Below are 18,296 nucleotides of genomic sequence, written 5' to 3'. Positions count from 1 at the left end.
AAATAAACTAGGACATTATTTCAAGACTTTCAAAGTGTTGGAAGAAAATAAATCAAAATTTGTGTCTGAGACTTTTGAACTCATAATGCAGAGTTCAAAGAACCTTCAAAGTTAAACATTAAGATCAGTTCTCAAAGAATATCAAGATTTCCTCATATAGTCGTTACAATCAGTCCTCCTTATCTTCCAGTATGATTTGTGTATGAAACATTCATGATTAGGAGCCTCTATTTCGGGCTGGAGAGATGGCTCCATGGTTGAAAACACACGATGCTCTTTCAGAGGACCTAGATTCAGTCCCCAGCATGCACAGAGAGAGGTCACAGCCACCTGCTACTACAGTTCCAGAGGTTCCAACAGCCTCTTCCAGCCTCACAGGCACCTACACATGTGCACTTACATGCACACACACACACACACACACACATACACACACACACACACACAGAGAGAGAGAGAGAGAGAAAGAGAGAGAGAGAGATAATAAAATAAATTTTAAAATATTTTTAAAGAATCCATATATCAAAATAATAACATAAATAAGATCTTATATTTATGGAATGGCATGTGTCAAACATTAAAATTAGGCTTTGATATACACTATAAATTAATTAATTCACATTATTTCATTTGATATCAGTGGCTAATTAGGTTAAGTTTCTTCCTTTTTGGTTTGTTTTGTTTCTGTTTTTGTTTTTTTTTCAAGACTGAGTCTCTCTTTGCAGCCCCGGCTGTGCTGAACTTGTTCCGTAGACCAGGCTGGCCTCGCACTCACAGCGATCTGCCTGCTTCTGCTTCCCCAGTGCTAGGATAAAGGTGTGTGCCACCACCACCTGGCAGGCCAAGTTTCTTATTATGCTTGTTTCATAGATGAGGAAACTTAGTATGGCATGCCAGAGATAAGTTGATGAGTAAAATGACAATAATTTCTTCTCAATGCCTACTATAGTTCGTACATGGTTTCAAACATACCTAGAGTGTGCTCAAAATGGAATTCTGCTGTGCTTTTTCTTGCATTTATTTATTTATTTATTTATTTATTTATTTATTTATTTATTTGTGTGGGAGGGGAGTATTCAGAGCACATGTATATGTGGAGGTCATAGGACAGCTTTGTGGATTCAATCCTCTCCTTCCATGAAGTGAATCTCAGGGGCCAGACCCCCGTCATTGAACACGATGGCTAGTGTCTTCACCAACTGAGCGACCTCACGGCAGCCCCTAACACTGTCAATTTTGGTACATGGGTATGAACTTCCATCTGATTGCTAGAAAGAGAAACTAATGAAAAGAATAAATTCTTGTATTTGCTCTTTAGTGTCCAGTGGCTTTTGTACACTGAGGGCAACTCGTTACTCTTTGTTTTGCTTACTGCTCAACTTGATTAAATTCAAGTAGCTCATAAACCAGATGTTTAAACCTAACCACTTTTTCTTGGCCACCTAAACATTGGTTATCAATTTGATGAACTGAATATCCTAAAATCTATAAAATATAATTGCAAATTTAATGTGGCTTTTTTGGAAACAAGTTAAACCGCTTGAGTAGCATATTAAGTCTACACAAATACAGCAATTAAAAAATACATCATGTATTTCCCTTTAAGCCTATTACAAAGTACAAGGACAGAGGGGTTAAAGCTTACTGTTCTTTATTCCTGCCCTTGTACTTTTCCTCCTTCGTTTAATGTTATACTTGTTTTATTTTTATGTCTTTTCAGGATTTTACTACATCTGAATTTCATTAACTTTACCCAACTACCTAGAAAACACATCTCAGACTTGCCAAGGTAAAAGAATAAAACTGATTTTCCAGGCTCATAGATATTGAACTGTGTTTGGTGGGTTGGGAACCTTTTCATAACAGCATTTCATTTGTTATGTCTTAGAACTGCCTCTTTATAACTCATTTTTATCAAAAGCTGAAGCATTCTTTAATTTATGCATGTTTTGTCATCCCCATTACCCTGACCTCTTACTATGTACCCAGTCTTTTAGCATTATTCAGATTAATATATTCATTATTTGCATTTTATTATAATTTGCATAAATTTGTGGGTAAGGGATTTAATCTTTTTTGATTATTCTCTTCTTTAAAATATGTTTTCATCGATTGGATTTTTTCTACCTGGTTATTATGTGTAGCCATGAGTGTTTATCATTCTTATAAGTTCTTAGTTGTGTGTGAATTAGAAACAAGAGGCCCTCTCTGCAAGTGTGTGATTTCTGTGAGGATCAGAGAGAGGCACCTCCTGCCGAATGACACAGCCCCAGAACTTGGGCACCTGGTTCTGAAAACAAAGACTGGACAGACTTTCATGTTCTGTTCTTGGGCACTCTTGAACTTGAACTTTACCCAATCTGTATATTCATACATAGCAGCCACTGATGTGTGCTTGTTTTTTCTGAAAGAATTTATGAATAACTCATTGCTTTTCCTAGGTTCTTTCCTGCTTGGCCACTGATAGAAACAAGTATATATCTATATTTGCATATGCTTAAAATAAATATTCATGCATTTTGCTATATAAAAGTAACAAATCTTAAATGCCCTGAAGTATTTGTTCTTTTCACAAGTTTTGAATATATCATCATAAACTCAGTCTTTTACTAACTAAAATAGTTTCAATTAATGACAATATGTGTAGTCAAAAGATAAAATTTAGTTTTGGAAGCCCCTTGAAGGTGGTTTTCCATTCTTTTAATGCTACCTCTGACATTATTGAAACCATTCAGGAGAATCATAGCAGCAAAAGGATTCACTTGGATTTTTCGTTTCATGACCTAAAACATCAGCTATCTTCTTTACCGGTCTTTTGGGTGAGCGGCAATATCAGGGCAGAGGGATGCTTTAGAATAGTAAAGGAGCTGTGTGTGGTGGCAGAAACAGGTTAATGAGATGTCCCACTTGCTGCCAAGCCTGATGACCTGAGTTCGAGTGAAGGAGAGAACCAACTCCTGCAAATTGTCCTCGGACCTCCATTCCCATGCTCTAGCATGTGCACATGCGCGCTCTTGTCTCTCTGTGCATGCATGCACGAGAATACACAGTAATGAACTGGTTTTATTAAACACTCTAAGAATTGGGCTCTGTTCTTAAAGATGAAAGAGACGTTCTGTAACAGTAGAGCTGCCTTTAAAGAATAATGGACCCCTGAAAACTCAAATGTTGCCAGGATGTCTGGAATTGGCATAATCTAAGTATTTCAGTTTCTGTCCCATGCTTTCTCCAGGCCAGTGCCTCACTGTGAAAGGGATCCATTTACATGGAGGCGAAAACAACATTTCTTCCATCTTAAAAGATGAGTAGAGGTCCAGCAAAACAATTCAGTGGATAAGGTGCTTTCTGTGCGAACTCCATGACTTGAGATAGATCCCTGGAATGAATATAAGGAGAGAATCAACTCCCCAGTTTTCCTCTGACCTCTCCAGGCACAGTGGCATGAATGTCCTCCTCCCCCACCCTCTCTCTCACACACACACACAAAATAAAATTTAAAAGATGAGTAGGTATTAGGTAAACCAAGGTACTTGGGCATAGGGCATCATTCTATGCAGAAGTTCTTGATCAAAAGGACATAGGAAAAAGATATGGTGAAAATCCTAGCAGGTATTTCTGATACATGAATTTATGAGGCAATGATGCTAAAAAGATAACTATGTTGTAAGATTGTATGCTGTGATACAAAAACAATAGAGATTAGTATAGTGAGTAAATCACACAGCTAGATAATGGTGAAGCTGGCTTCCAGAGCATGTGATTTACTCTTACAAGTTTTTACTCCACAGAGAAACCCTGTCTCAAAAAAAACAAACAAAAAAGAAAAGTCATTCTAGATGCTTATATGAACAATATTTTTGAGCAAATTAGTAGCAGAAAATAGGAAAGCATAGAGAATTAGTGCCCTTTAGTAGTTGCCGTGGTATTTGTTGGAACCTTTGTGGTATAATCCTATATAACGGTTTTAGTGAAATCATATACTTTATAGATTTTTTTGAGACCGGCTAAATGGCATCTTCCTGTTTTTTTCTTCTTGAAAATTTCCTTAACACGAACCTACATGAAAGGTAAGTTTTCACATGATATAGCAAACCTTTGATGGTGCAGTATTTAAAGTATAGCTTAGAAGCCATAGCCTGGAAGACAAGCTGGAGAAGTAGAAGGCAGCTGATTCTCAGAAGACGACTGAAAATAGCATGAGTGTGAGTCTAACGGGCAGTCCTCTCATAGGTACAGTTATATTCTACAACTCAGTTTTGTACCTGCTTTATATAGTACATTGAATGAGATCAGCAGGCCATGGGTATTGTGAAAGACTAGGAAAGGGCTATAGATCCAGCTGTCCTATATTTACTTAGGTATACAGTTCCAAATATTCTGTAAATGTCAGTTCCCATATCTGTGACATAGGGCTAATGATATGCACCATGTTACCTTACAGAGCTATCAAGACACCTTTTGTGATCAACAGCGAGAAAACGCTTGGAAAACTCGGCAAGCAGTTTTTCCTGCTCAAATGATCTTCGTCTCAGTTACTGTTTTCAGCTGTGTTCCAGAAAGCTGAGGCTTCTCTGAGCCAGACTTCTGGTCAGTGAAGTATCAGTGTCCTCGTGCGAGCACTTCCAGCAGACCCCTACTGATAGATTGCACGATAGCGGAGACATCTTGCATTAAATAGTGCCCTACCAAAAAAAAGCTTTACAAAGTGCCAGAGAGATTTTTTATCAGTTTGAAAGTTTTTCTTCATCTAGCTCTCTAGTAAAGATGGATGTAAAGCTAAGAGATCGGGACTTCTGGTATAGCCTCCATGGCCAAGTCCCCGGGATGCTGGAGTGGGACATGGGAAATGAATTTTTCCTGCCTTGTACCACAGATCAGTGCTCTTTGGCTGAGCAGAGTCTTGCCAAATACAAAATTCAACTGCTAAAACCACCAGCACAGCCTCAGGAGAGGAAGCCCAGTCCTGAAGATGATGGTCCTCCCACTGAACCCAGCTTGTGGATGTGGGTGAATCCCAACCTTGTGTGCCCCGCCAACAGCAAAGAGGCTCCAAATCCCAGTCATAAAGTCCTGCCAAGTGCACCAGGCCCCAAGACTGATGAGTCTGGCTGCTTAGCGACTCAGAGAGTGATGCAGCCCTTGCCTTTTCTCCACACCGAGCAATGTCAGCAACCAAAGCTGTCCACGGTCTCCAACGACCCTGACTTCATAGAGGAGGAGACTGAGGAGCAGGAATGCACATCCTCGAACAAATACAACAAGAAGCCCCACACGCTGTACCCCGAGAGGCAATCCTGGCCACGCCCTCCTCTCAACTACAGCCATCTAGTTGCTCTAGCATTAAAAAGCAGCCCTTCCTGCGGCCTCAATGTGCAGCAGATTTACAATTTTACTCGACAACATTTCCCCTACTTCCGGACAGCACCAGAGGGCTGGAAAAACACCATTCGCCACAATCTCTGCTCCCTGACCTGCTTTGAAAAGGTGCCAGTCCCCCTTGAGGATGAGGGGGATGGAAAACCTCGCTCTTTTCTCTGGAAGCTCACTGACGAGGGACACCGCTTCTTTCAGGAGGACACCCGTGTCCTGGCCTATGCTCGAAAGGAGAGCATCAAGCAGTGTATGCGCCAACCAGAGCTGATAGACCTTCTCTTTCATTTTTAATGTTTTCTTCTTTTCTTGTGTGTATGTATGTGTGTGTGTGTGTGCGCGCGCGCGCGCGCGCGCGCGCGCGCGCTTGTGCGTGTATGGTATGTGCAAGTGTGCGCATGCATGCTTATATGTGTGTGGGCACGTGTGTGGAAACCCAAGGTTAACATCAAGAATTGTCCTCCATTCTCTTCTACCTGATTCTTTGAGGCAGGGTCTTTCAGTCAAAGCTAGAGCTTATAGATGCTGTTAGTCTTCTTACTAGCCAGCTTGCTAGGATCCCTGATCTCTGCTTCTGAGGCTGAGATTGTAGGCAGATCCTCATGCCCACCCAGTTTGGCTCTGGGGACCTGAACGCAGGGCCTCTCGCTTGCATGGCAAGCACTTTAACTGCTGAGCCGTCTCCCCAGCCTTCTCTTTCGTTTGTGAAGTACAATTGCTCACTTTCTGGAACACTGCCCTGCTTACTGTACCGGACTAACCTTTACTCATCCATAATCCTGCCTTGTTTGATTAGTGCCAAGTCTGTCTCTAGCCACTGTTAAGTAGTCAGAGGTGACTACAGAGAAGGCAGAGATTAAATCCAGATGTAGAATGATGGAAAGTTCCACAACAGCTACAATTGCTCTATGCTTTGAGCAGAGACAGAAAGTCTTAGGAACCATGGCAGGCAAGCTAGGGATAGAAGAGCATGTTATGCTTATTGGAGTAAACTGTGAAATATAAAGGACAAATACAAAATAAACTCAGGCTATGGGAACCTTGGGTGCCATGTGACGGTATATGTGCATAAAGAGAACTAGCCTTTGTGTTTGAAGTGTGGAGAGTTAAATATCCCCTTCTACCATTCAGCGACTGCATCTTTTGGAGTGACCTGTTTTATCCCTCAGAGCCTCACTTTTCTCTTTCTAGTCCTAGACTTAACAGCTTTGTTCTCTTGCTATTCAGCTCCCGTAGTGACAAACGCAGGCAGCTGTTGTTTGTTTGAATACTGAAAGTCCTTACATTGCTTCTGTATTAACCCTAAGCTTTTTGATGACAATGTATTGGTGCTCATTTGTGTTTTTCACCAAACTTCATTTGAGGAAATGTAAGGTCCGTCTTAGGTGTTAAAGATAAAAAGCAAACACTTATTTGTGAGGCCTAGATAATTTATGTGTAATTAAACGGAGGTGCGAAGTTGCCATGGTAACAGGGAGACAGCCTTCCTGGAAACAGAAAAGCATTAAAAATGAAGTGCCTTTTGAGTTAGCTTTGAAGAATAAATGGGAGTTTGCTGAGCACATAAACTGGAGAAGAAACATCATCGGGGCAACAGTGTGAATAGCGTTAACCAGGTGCTTGGCAAATTCAGGAACGCAGCTATCCTAGGGTCTGGAGCCACTGTATTAAAGGTAGCCAAACAGCTTGTAAGTTGTACTTTGGTGTTTAAGGCTCTACAGAACTAAGGACATAATTTGTACATTGCTAAAAAGCACAAACAAAATACCAATATAGCGAATATTTCAGCCTTTGGCTTTCTAATTTCAAAATTCGTTTTTGTAGGTACTAAGTTCATGAAATTTGAGTAGTTTTTTGCCTTTTGAGTTAACGCATTTTTAAATATATGCCAACGTCTAGAAAATAGCTTTTAACTACGTATTTAGTTGCCAAGTATTAGATGAGAGTATAAAATGTCTGTTGAGTACAAAAGCAGCTCATTTGACATGGTTACAGTAAGGGAGACTCCCTACAGTAGACACAAACCTGTTTCAGTTTAATTGCAAAGGCTGCATAACCAAACAAAATGATTCCTGGAAGTCATTGTAAAGGCTACTTCTGTATCATAGTTACTTTGCAAATGTTGACACAAGATTCTGGAAGTAAAAAAGTTTTCTAGCTAAAGGAGTTGATGTTGGTTTCTTGGTTTTCACAAAATTAACACTTCCAGGTGAAAGATGCTGCGCTGAACCTCAGAAGACTCTTTTCCTTCAAAGCGTGATTCCTAATGTATCCCTTCTGTACTTTCTGCAAATGACCTTCTTCAGAGACCCTCTTTGGACATTTCCTAATGAGGGAAATGGCCATGTTCAGAACTCAACCATTGTGTGTGTGTGTGTGTGTGTGTGTGTGTGTGTGTGTATGTGTGTGTGTGTGTGTGTGTGTGTGTGTGTGTGTGTGTGTATACCCTGACACTTGTGGGTTTTTCATCTCTGCAGCTGCTCTGGTCCTTCTTTCTGCCCTGGTTCCATGAACAAAGCAGTAACTAGTCACAGTACTTGTTCACTCACCTCAGATGGTCCGGGTGTCACTGAGTTTTTATTTATTTGAGCCCTTCGAAGTTAAACAGATACACACTTGGCATGGGATTATGTTCTTCTACAGGTGTTATCTGTAGTTTTCCTTTGTCTCATTTTAAGAACGAACCCCCTCCGTGTGTGTGTGTGTGTGTGTGTGTGTGTGTGCGCGCGCGCGCGCCCCGGGATGTTCAAGGTTGTTATCTGGAATCATCCTCACTCATTCATCTTATGCATTGAACTATAGTCTCACCCAAAACCAGAGATCACAAATTTGACTAGCCTTGCCTGCCAGCTTACTCTGGGAATCCCCTTCCTTCATCTTCTGAGGCTGGAATTATAGGCAGGTCGCTACACCCATCTGGTATTTATGTAAGATTTGGGGGATTCAAACTCTGGGCCTTGCAGTGGATCACCAAGTGCTTTACCCACATAGCCATCTCCCCGGCCCCGAGAATTGCCTTTACTAAGAATCAGTTAACTAGTGCATTTATACTTCTCGTTTTATGCTTTAAAAATTTACTTGCATTATTTTTAATTATGTGTGGGTGTGTGTGCACATGGATGCAGTACCCTGGGAGGCCAGAGGCCTAGGATCTCTTGGAACTGGAATTCTAGGCAGTTGTGTGCTGCCATATGGGTGCTGGGAATCGAACTTAGGTCCTCTGCAAGTGCGGAAAATGTTCTTAACCTCTGAGCCATCCCCCCAGCCCCTGCTTTTTTTTTTTTTTTTAACCTGAAGAGCTTTTGTTATCTTCCTCATCTATAAAAACAGTATAAGGGTTTCTGTTAAAGCTACCAAATCTCCACCTTTAATTTTTCTAGATCTCACAAGTCCTTTATATCCCCGGGCAAACTGCCTTTGGACATCATGGGCATTATCCCTGCCATCACGTAAGGTTCAAGCTCTTGTATTCGGGAACATTTGCTAAACCTTTCTGGTTTTAGTCAAGCAGCAAGCAGCTAGCCATTCCCGGTTTAAGGTGAGGGACTCCCAAGAGCTGACCTGAGTAAAGGAACTAGTAGTTATTTCCATTCTGTTGCTCTTCAGCCCCCCTGCTGGGATGTAGTTTAGACAAAAAGATCCACTTTTTATTTCATGAAGAATTGCCTGGTGCCTTGGGAAAGATAAAGAGAGAACTGGGACAGGGCTTGCTCCCCCAAGAGTAGTCTGACAGGGGCTAGAGCTCCGTGTGGAGTGGAGAGAAGCGCACAGAGCCTGGGATTTGGTCAATTGCCGATGGCTAATTTACTTCTAGAAGCAAATTATTTGAAAACAGAAGTGGCCTGCTACATGATACGTATGTATTCTTCCCCAGAATTTACTACCACACACGTAATTACGTAGTCTTGCCCAGTAGCTGCCTTCTCTTTTTGCCCTAGGAATGAAAATATCTAGGCTCCTTGTTGAGCCTGTTCTGGACAAAATAGAGAAAGATAAGATTGGCCCAATTATCCTTCTAAAACAGCTGGAAAGCCTCACAGTAGCTCCTTTGGGTCATGTGAATGCTTTAATGAGGAGGAAAGTTTCAATTCTATAATTCTATATATTCATCTGGACAGTAAATAGGCATATAGCAATCATGCAAAATGGAAATGGCCCAAAAGAGTATAATATTGCAAAGTAAATTCTGAACCATTCTACAACAATTCTAAAACTTATTTATTCAATCTATCAAAATGTGAGCTTCAGAATAGGTAAAATGGGAATCTAACACAAATGTAAAATGGACAAGGATGGCTTAGGATATTCCTCAGTTGGTAAAGTAGTTGCCTAGCGTGCACAAAGTCCTGGATTCAGTCCCTAGCACTTCGTAAAACTGGTGTGGTTGCACATGTCTATACGGCTGACACTCAGGAGTTGGAGGCAGAGAAATGAGAAAAATTAGTTCAGTGTCATCTTTAGCTATCCGGTAAGTTCAGGGCCAGCCGGGAACACACAGCATCCTACCTCAAAAAGAAAAGAAAAGTTTAAAAAATAAATACAATTTGGGCTGGGTAGATAGCTCAAGTGTCTGTCATGCAAGCATGAGGGCGTGAGTTCAAGGCCACATACACACCTAAAAAAAACTAGGCACAGTCAGTAGTGCATGCCTATCCTCCCAGCTCTGCGGAGGTAGAAACGGAGATTCCAGAGGCTCTAGCTAGTGAACCTCAGTTTCCAGGAGAAATTCAGCCCCATAAAGCAACGTGGAAGGCTTCTGAGGGATGACACCTGGGGTTGACTTCTGGCCACACACCTGCACACACATATCATTTTTCCCTCGTTCATTATGAAAACTCCACATCTTAACAACCGTTTCAAAGGAAAAGTCAAGCCTCGGCTTTGTATTATTAAAGGAACACTTAGATGAACTGCAGAAGTGAGTTTTCAACTGGGAACGGGAGATCTCAATATAGCTGAGGCTAAAGGACACGTGTGCAATCCAGTTACCTATAATCCAAGAGTTTTGAGGTAATTCAAAGACAATAAACAATGCTCAATTTTTGACAACTGAAATGACATAATGAGTAAATTCCCATTGAAATACAGAATATCTCTTTAGTCTTCCTTCCATTTTTAATCACAAATAATCTCAAGGAAACATCATTTTTGCTCACAAAATAACAGCAGCGATCTCGTTAGATTCAGCCTAATAATTTTTTCTCTTCTAGCAGTTTTTATGTGGATTCTCAGGTGGAACTTTAAATATTTCTTGATGCTAGATAACACAATCAATGACTCACTATCGGATTTCAGATTTCACCTATAAACTTAGAAATTTGAGAAAAATTCTCTTTTCAAAGTCCCCAAACACATTGGGTTGGTTGGGCCCACCTGGGAGTGACTTTATTAGCATACTTGAAAGTGTGGGGACGCTCTGAGCTCAGTGCCACTCTGGCTTTCTCAAAAGAGCTTTAGAAGCATTGATCCCAGAAAGGCAATCTTAGGTCTCTAAAACTCTGCTCTTATCAAATTAAGTGAGTTCCATCCTCAAATATGATGCAGCAGTTGAAACCCTGACAGTATAACAACTGTCCAATTATATCCAGATAGCAATGAGGAGAGATTCCTGTTGCCTCTTCTTATGCCAATAGTTACCTTTCCACTAGCAAAATTACATTCAGTAAGAGTTTACAAATTCTGGAGGAGTCAGACAAAGAGACCAAAAAAAATGTAACTGTTTTAACTTTGAAAATCAGGATGGATGAATTAAAAAGCACTCAGCACTGACTTCTTCCGTAGCTGCATTTTGAGATGAATGACTATGGGGAAAATCAGCAGGGGGTGGAATAACTTTCTAATATTCATAGACCCAAGATATCATAGAGAGAGGAACAAAACTCCCTCGTATATGCTACTCAAGCTTCACAGCTGCAGGAGGTGGAGTCTTCCTGCAGGGAAGAGGCGGACTCCCAGGAAACTCTCCCAGTGTGGATGCGGGCGACTGGAGCTACTAAAAAAGTGTCACAGTCCTCACATAATTGTAGCCCACGTCTACAAATAATGTGAAAAACACACAGTAACCCTGCTTTGGGAAAGGACCTTACATCATCTCCCAGTGAGCCACCAGGGTGCTGGAGCCCGAAGTTATCTCAACAATGAGCTATTGTGTGAACTGGCTATTTAATGGGTCAGAAATTCCTGCATTCTCCCCCTCTGTGGGAACCCTATTGCCCCGAGTAAGGGATTAACTGCCTAATCCTAATCTGTCAATAGGAGTGACTGTGAGCCACGCCCACTCAGAGCCTTGCACTGTAGGGTATGTGCGCTGTAACACAGCAGGGATCGCAAATACCACCTTCCTAAACCAAGAGAGCAGGTTTGCCCTGTAACCCCAGGGGCATGGCCAGCTGCATGTGGACCCACGCCATGGCCAGGACTAAATGCAGGTGCCCGTGAGATTTCCACCATCCCTCCCCACTAGGCTATGCTCAGGTGCCCCTTACCGGTGGGGTGATAGGGGATATTATGGTTCCCACTGCTGCCCTGCCCATAGGCACACGCTGAGGGGGCCTTGAGCAACCTCATGGCTCTAGCCATCACAGTAACAGCCAGGGGCACAAGGCCAAAGAGACTGAGAGGAGCTATGGCTGATTTCAGCACTCTTCCTGCTCTTGGGAATACACTGAGTCAAAGGAGTAATGCCAGACTTCAGTAGCTTCCCAGAGGAGAAAGTCACATACAACACTCAGGCTGGAATCTGCAGCTGAGATAACAGGCCCATCTGTCTCATCAGCAAGAACACCTCTGTCAGGTGAGTACAGTACTTACATTATCTATGTCAGGAATTCCAGAAAATGAAGTTCTAAATCCTTTGTGGGTGTTTTCTCCCATGGAAAGCATGGCTACAGGTTGGGTTCTTTCTACTAGTATGGGGCATCAGCTGCACCTCTGTTTTTCCCCATCACTTCATCAGAACACTTTCACATAGAGGAGATCTCATACTACGTATCGATGGAATGTGTCTTCTTATGGGTCCTTTCAGGTCTTTACAATTTTATGTCTCGGGCTCTTAGACATTTAGAAATGGGAGTACATTGGGTCTTTGGAGCCAAAAGCCACTCTGTTTTGGGTAATCTTTTTTCTTTGTAACATTAAAATGATGTTCATAGTAAGAAAGTTTAACAGTGCTTGTTTGGAATTTGTTCTTCCTGCAACTAGTGGTTGGAATATAAACAACTGCTTTCACTTTTCTCAACCTTGCACTACTATGTGTAAAGCACAAATTTAGTCTGGTGCTCTTTAGAGGCTCTGAAGGTTTTTTTTGGGGGGGGGGCTGTTGGGTTTTCTGTTGTTGTTTTTGTTTGGTTTTGTTGTTGTTTTCGAGATAGGGTTTGGTTTTTTCATGTAGTTTTGGTGCCTGTCCTGGATCTCGCTCTGTAGACCAGGCTGGCCTCGAACTCACATAGATCCACTTGCTTTTCTCCCAAGTGTTGAATTAAAGGCATGTGCCACCACCACATGGCTATGAATAGGTATTTTTGTTCTCTAAATTACACACAGAGAGAAAAAAAAGTGTAAGTATATTTCAATAAATAGAAAATTTATCAAGTTCTCCCATTATTCCCAGAGGGAGTTTAGAAATATTCCTCCCTTATTAATTTTTCAGGAATAGCTTGGGAAAGACGAAAAATATTTTTTCTTTAAGTATTTGATAGAATTTAGCCATGAAGCTACCAGGTCCTGGATGTTTCCTTTGTAGGACATACTTGAGTATTCACTCTCCTTACTTTTTAGAGATTAGTTTATATGGTCTATTTCCTCATGCTTCCATTTTTGGTAGTTTGTGCGTTTCCAAGAATTTACGCATTTAGTCAAGGTGATTCAGTTTATTATCCTAAAACTGTTCACAGTAATCTCTTATAATCCTTGGAAAATCCTTACTGTCAGGTCTAATAATTCCTGTTTCTTTTACAATTTGAGGGCTTTGGAGGGAGGGGTCGTTTTTTAATTAGCCTAGCTAAAGGATTTCCATAGAAGTTTTGTCTTCTCTCTATAAAGAATTCTCCTAGCTGTGCTCTGGCTTCCTCGCCTTTCCCTCTCCAGAAGTTTTGTGACAATCATTTCTTCTCTTCTCATTGGCTTTACTCCCCACCAATGTTTGGGCATTCTCATTCTCAAAACACACGGATGACTAGCTGTCATATATTTCCCTTCTTTCTGTTACTAATCAGAAATTCCTCTTTTATTTTAATGTAATTGTCCCTATCTTTAGAAAAAGTACTCAGTGAATACCAAGTATACACCCACATTCTGGTCTGTGAACCTAGTGTACAACAGAACATTTTTAAGTGCTTGTCCTCACAGAATTTAAATAGAAATTCTGTACTCAGAGAGCAAATAAATAAATAAACAAGATTATTAATATGTCAAAGAACCACAGGCGACAAAGGAATGCTCAGAGCAGGAGAAACAGTCTTCCCTAGGGAAGAGTACACTGGTTGGTTATCCTGTACCACATGGTCAGCCCTGAAAATAGGCATATAAGGGAGATTATACAAGATGAGCAGGTGATGAAAAAGAAGGACGAGTTTGAAAGAGAGCATGGAGGGTTATATGAGAGGGCGTGGAGGGAGGGAAAGGAAATGAGCAATGATGGGATTAGAGTAGAATCTTAACAGTAAAAGAAAAAAGAAATATTATGAAGTAAAAAGCATATGGTAGAAAATAGCTACTGGCGGTACAAAGGATTATCCTGCTCTGCTAGATGTGGATTGGGAAGACCTCGGAGGACATTAATTGTAAGCTGAGAAAGTTGAGGCCATTGCAAAAGCAGAGAGAATGGCATTCCAAACTGTGACTGACAAATTCAGTCTTTTAAAGGAGCATCCGCCGCCGCCGCCGATGTAGCTCCCCTTTCCAGCCTGTTTCCTGGAGGTAACATTAAAGAGAGTTCAAAGAACAAGAAACTCTTAGCTTCCGAGGAGGCTGGAACCTGCTGACCTAGGAAGGCAGACCTGGGGAGAAGAGATGGGAGAGCTAATTGACAATTCCCTTAAGATAGGTCACAAGTGAGAAGCCACTGAACAGTGTTAAGGCAAGGAGTGGCAGGAGCTGTTTAACCTTTCAAAAGATCATTTTTGGCAGGGTGTGGGAGGGAAGGATGGGGTGTGAGTGACAGCTCAGCAGGTATAGGTGTTGTGGCTAAGCCTGAAGAACTGAGTTCAGGCCATGTGAGAGTACCAAAAGTTGTTCTCTGACCTCCACAGGCACACCTTGGCATGGCCCCACTTCCCGCCCCCCCCCAAAAAAAGAAAAAAATTAAAAATTAATTTTCTGCGTGATACCCTTTGTGATGAGTGCAACAATGTTAGAAATATAGACAAGTGTGTTTGTGTCTCTCCACAATGTCATAATTTTTTGAATAGCAATAAAATTATAAGGTTTCAGTGGCATCAGTGTGTCAGATAATCCCACCTATCCTGGTAATCTGGCTCAGGCAAATGTAAGTTCCTTTTTGTTTCCCCAAACTTAATTAGTAAGATGAATTCTCACAGCACACAGTAAATATATCTATATGTGTATATGGTTTATATGTGTATATGGTTTATATGTGTATATGGTTTATATGTGTATATGGTTTGCGGAATGAATACAAGGAATAGAGGCTGTGGTGGAGCTCAAGAGGTTTCATAATAGACCGGGAGAGTAGCTCCCTTAATAAAACAATAATCTAGACCAGTGCCAGCAGGGACCTGCTGCTGGAGCTGCTGGAATCAGACTCCACCTGTAAAGCAAAAGATCAAGCCAGGGTCTGAGGGCTGGAAATAGTGAGTTCCAGTTCTGAGGGGCAGGCGAACAGCTGGAGAGACAGTGGGGTAGACCGTGTCAATACCAGGATTCCAAACCCAGATGAAGCTCCAGATATAGTTGTGGAGACCTCCGCTTGCTGATCCTAGATGTACTCACAGGTGTCAGATAATTGGTTGGTGTGTGGCCGCGCCATCACTGTGTTAGGTGTTCATCACTCTATGTGGTCCATGAGAGGAAGTCACACCCATATGGTCTGATATGTCTGATAAGTTCCTCAGAATGGTTTCTCTGACAGGATTTTATTAAGCCCATGTGCCCTTACAGTCTCAGTTTACTCCCAATAAACTTATTGGGTACCTCCTTTTCTAATCCCAGGAATAAGACATTTATTAGTCTGAGTCCTAACAGATGGTGTACATTGTGGATCTACATAGGGACAGCTGCTTAGAAAACCACTATTTTAAGCAAGACGGGAGTAGCTTCGAGTGGGACATAGAACCTGGTCTCAATACTCTGCAAAAGGGTAGGACAGAAACTAAACTAAATCAAGTACCAACATTATTTAAAAGCGTGTGCTTAGCTGGGCATGGAGACACATTCCTCTAGTTCCACCTACTGAGGCAGGGAGACGGCTTCAAGACCAGCATGGGCAACACAATGTGACCCTGTCTCGAAAACAAAAACAGCCCAGTTAATTGAAACCTGTAAATCTGAACACTGGAAAGACAATATAATAACAGCTACAAGAACAGCTAATAAGAAATATATTTCACCACATTTCAAGTGGAAGTTAAAAGTTATTTTCTAATAAGTAATAATTTAATAGACACAGGCTTACATGTAAAAAAGCTATCCAGATAGCACTAGAGGTAAAACTGAAATAAAGCATCAAGATTATCAAAGGGAAAGCATAAATTCACATACAGACCCAACACAAAGAAAACAAAAGAAAAAGGCATGCCACGGGTATTTTTTTTTTTTTTTGGAATGGACACTAACAAAGGCAAAAACTAAGGTAAGAGACTGAAGCAAAACATACCCACCAGATGGATTAACCCTGCTGTCTGGAACAATGTGGGGCATACAATAGACATTCAGAAAACACCTACAACGCTTAACTATGAATGCAGCAAAGCTGAAAGCTAAACATCAGAAGAATCCACCAGGGAAGTGCAAAGGAGCACAAAACAAGACCGCTCCTCGGCAGCCCAGCATCCGTTCAAGAGTGTGCTGGTTACTTGCCATAAGCTTCAATATATTCCAGGGTTTCCTCTGATATTGATTTCTAGTATTATTCCACTGTAGTCAGAAAAGCTTTTTGTGATTTTAATGCTAGTTTTTAAAAAGAATCTTTTGTGGGACATAGTTAAACATATGGTCTACCTTTGCTCACATGTTCTAGTTAAGTAAAAACAAATATGAACATCTCTGACTTTGTTGGGTAGAATATTCTACATATTTTTGTCAGGCCCAAATGGTCTATGGTTTCTCTCAAGTTCATTTCCTCATATGTCTTCTCCATGGCTGTTTAATCTCCTTTTAAAACAAAGTATTTAAGTCTATAATTGCTATTTGAACTTGTCTGTTTCTTCAATTCTGTAGATATTTATTTCATATATTTTGGAGATGTTTGGTGCAACTACATTTATATTTGTTATATATTCTTGATAGATACACTTGTTTATCATTGTAAAATGTCTCCTTCATAACTTGTATTCAAAGTTTTAGTTTTAGGTTTGATTTAATGTCATTTTTATCAACCATTAGTGTGGTCATCCCAGCTTAGTTTTGGCTGTTTGCATGGAATATGTTTTCCTATCTATTCTCCTTTGAGCTAACACTCACAGTAGAGTATTTATTTTCATGAGGCATGGAAGTTGGGGAGAAAGGGGGTCATATGGGATCTCAGCTGGGGTTGGTAGGAGCCGACAATAGTTTTGCTTCCTTGACTTTCTTCCTTCCTTTCTTTACTTTTTTTCTTTTGGATTTTCAAGACAGCCCTAGCTGTCTTGGAATTCATTCTGTAGAACAGGCCAGCCTCCAATTCAACTGTAATGGCTGGCTTTTTCTCTTTGCTTCCTTTTCTTTCTCTCTCTTTTTTTTTCTTTCTGTCAGTTGTCTTTCTTTTTTTTTTCTTCTCTTTTTCAGGGGGGGAGGGGAGTAGACAAGGTTTCTCTGTGTAGCTTTGGAGCCTGTCCTGGAACTCACTCTGTAGACCAGGCTGGCCTCGAACTCACAAAGATCTGCCTGCATCTGCCTCCCGAGTGCTGGGATCAAAGGCGTGCGCCACCACTGCCCGGCTCCTTTTCTTATCAAAATAATGTGTGCATACACATAATGTATATGCGTTATATATATAATATATATATTATATATATAAATTATATTATATTATATAAATATATTATATTATATATAAATTATATTATAATATATAAATTATATTATAATATTATAATATATTATAAAATATTATAATATTATAATATATTATATATAAATTATATTATATATAAATTATATTATATTATATATATATAAATTATATATATATAATTTGCATGTAATGCATAAGGGTTTAAGATGAAAAGTAAGTCCCTTTATGTCACATCTTACTCTCTCTCCTGCTCTCCCGAAGCAATTCTTTAGATTCTTAAGTGGCATCTTGTTTCTGGCAGTCTCTATACCCAAATATAGTAAGCATGGTCCGTTATAAGTTTTATACTTTCCTAACTTCTTATGAGAATACAGTCTCTTATGAGAACTTATTTTCCACACTAAATTCTGTATGAATAAGCACTACATGTTAATCAGAAAATTTAAAAATACATCTGCAATTTTTTTCAAGTTAAATGGTGAATGTGTTAAACCCTGTGTGTGTGTCTGGTCCTGGCAATAACAACTTATTGAGAGTTTTCTATGTGAAAAACAGTTTAAAACACTTTAGATGTATTCATTTTTTTTAATTATTAGCACTGCCACAAGGACTAACGGAAGGAAAAGTTACTACACTAGCCTTTTCTGCACACATCCCTAAGCAGAAGCAGCAGTGAAAACAGGTTGCTCGCAGGTACGGAAATGGCATCCTTCTCCTTTAAGTCTGAGCCGCGGGTGGGCGGGGCCACGTCGGCGGG

The 18,296-nt window shown here is 40.6% G+C and overlaps 1 protein-coding gene across 1 annotated transcript; it reads left to right on the top strand.

Annotated features, from left to right (window-relative positions):
* The first annotated feature begins 4,470 nt into the window (after positions 1 to 4,470).
* Positions 4,471 to 5,694, top strand: Foxr2 (forkhead box R2). The gene has a single exon (XM_037199068.1). The coding sequence runs from the start codon at positions 4,765 to 4,767 to the stop codon at positions 5,662 to 5,664; it is 900 nt and encodes a 299-aa protein (XP_037054963.1). The 5' UTR covers positions 4,471 to 4,764; the 3' UTR covers positions 5,665 to 5,694.
* The last annotated feature ends 12,602 nt before the right edge of the window (positions 5,695 to 18,296 follow it).

The sequence above is a fragment of the Peromyscus leucopus genome, chromosome X (assembly GCF_004664715.2).
Source record: "Peromyscus leucopus breed LL Stock chromosome X, UCI_PerLeu_2.1, whole genome shotgun sequence".
In the NCBI taxonomy this organism is placed as follows: domain Eukaryota; kingdom Metazoa; phylum Chordata; class Mammalia; order Rodentia; family Cricetidae; genus Peromyscus; species Peromyscus leucopus.
The sequence above is the reverse complement of the archived record's forward strand: the minus strand, read 5'-3'. Positions and strand labels throughout refer to the sequence as shown.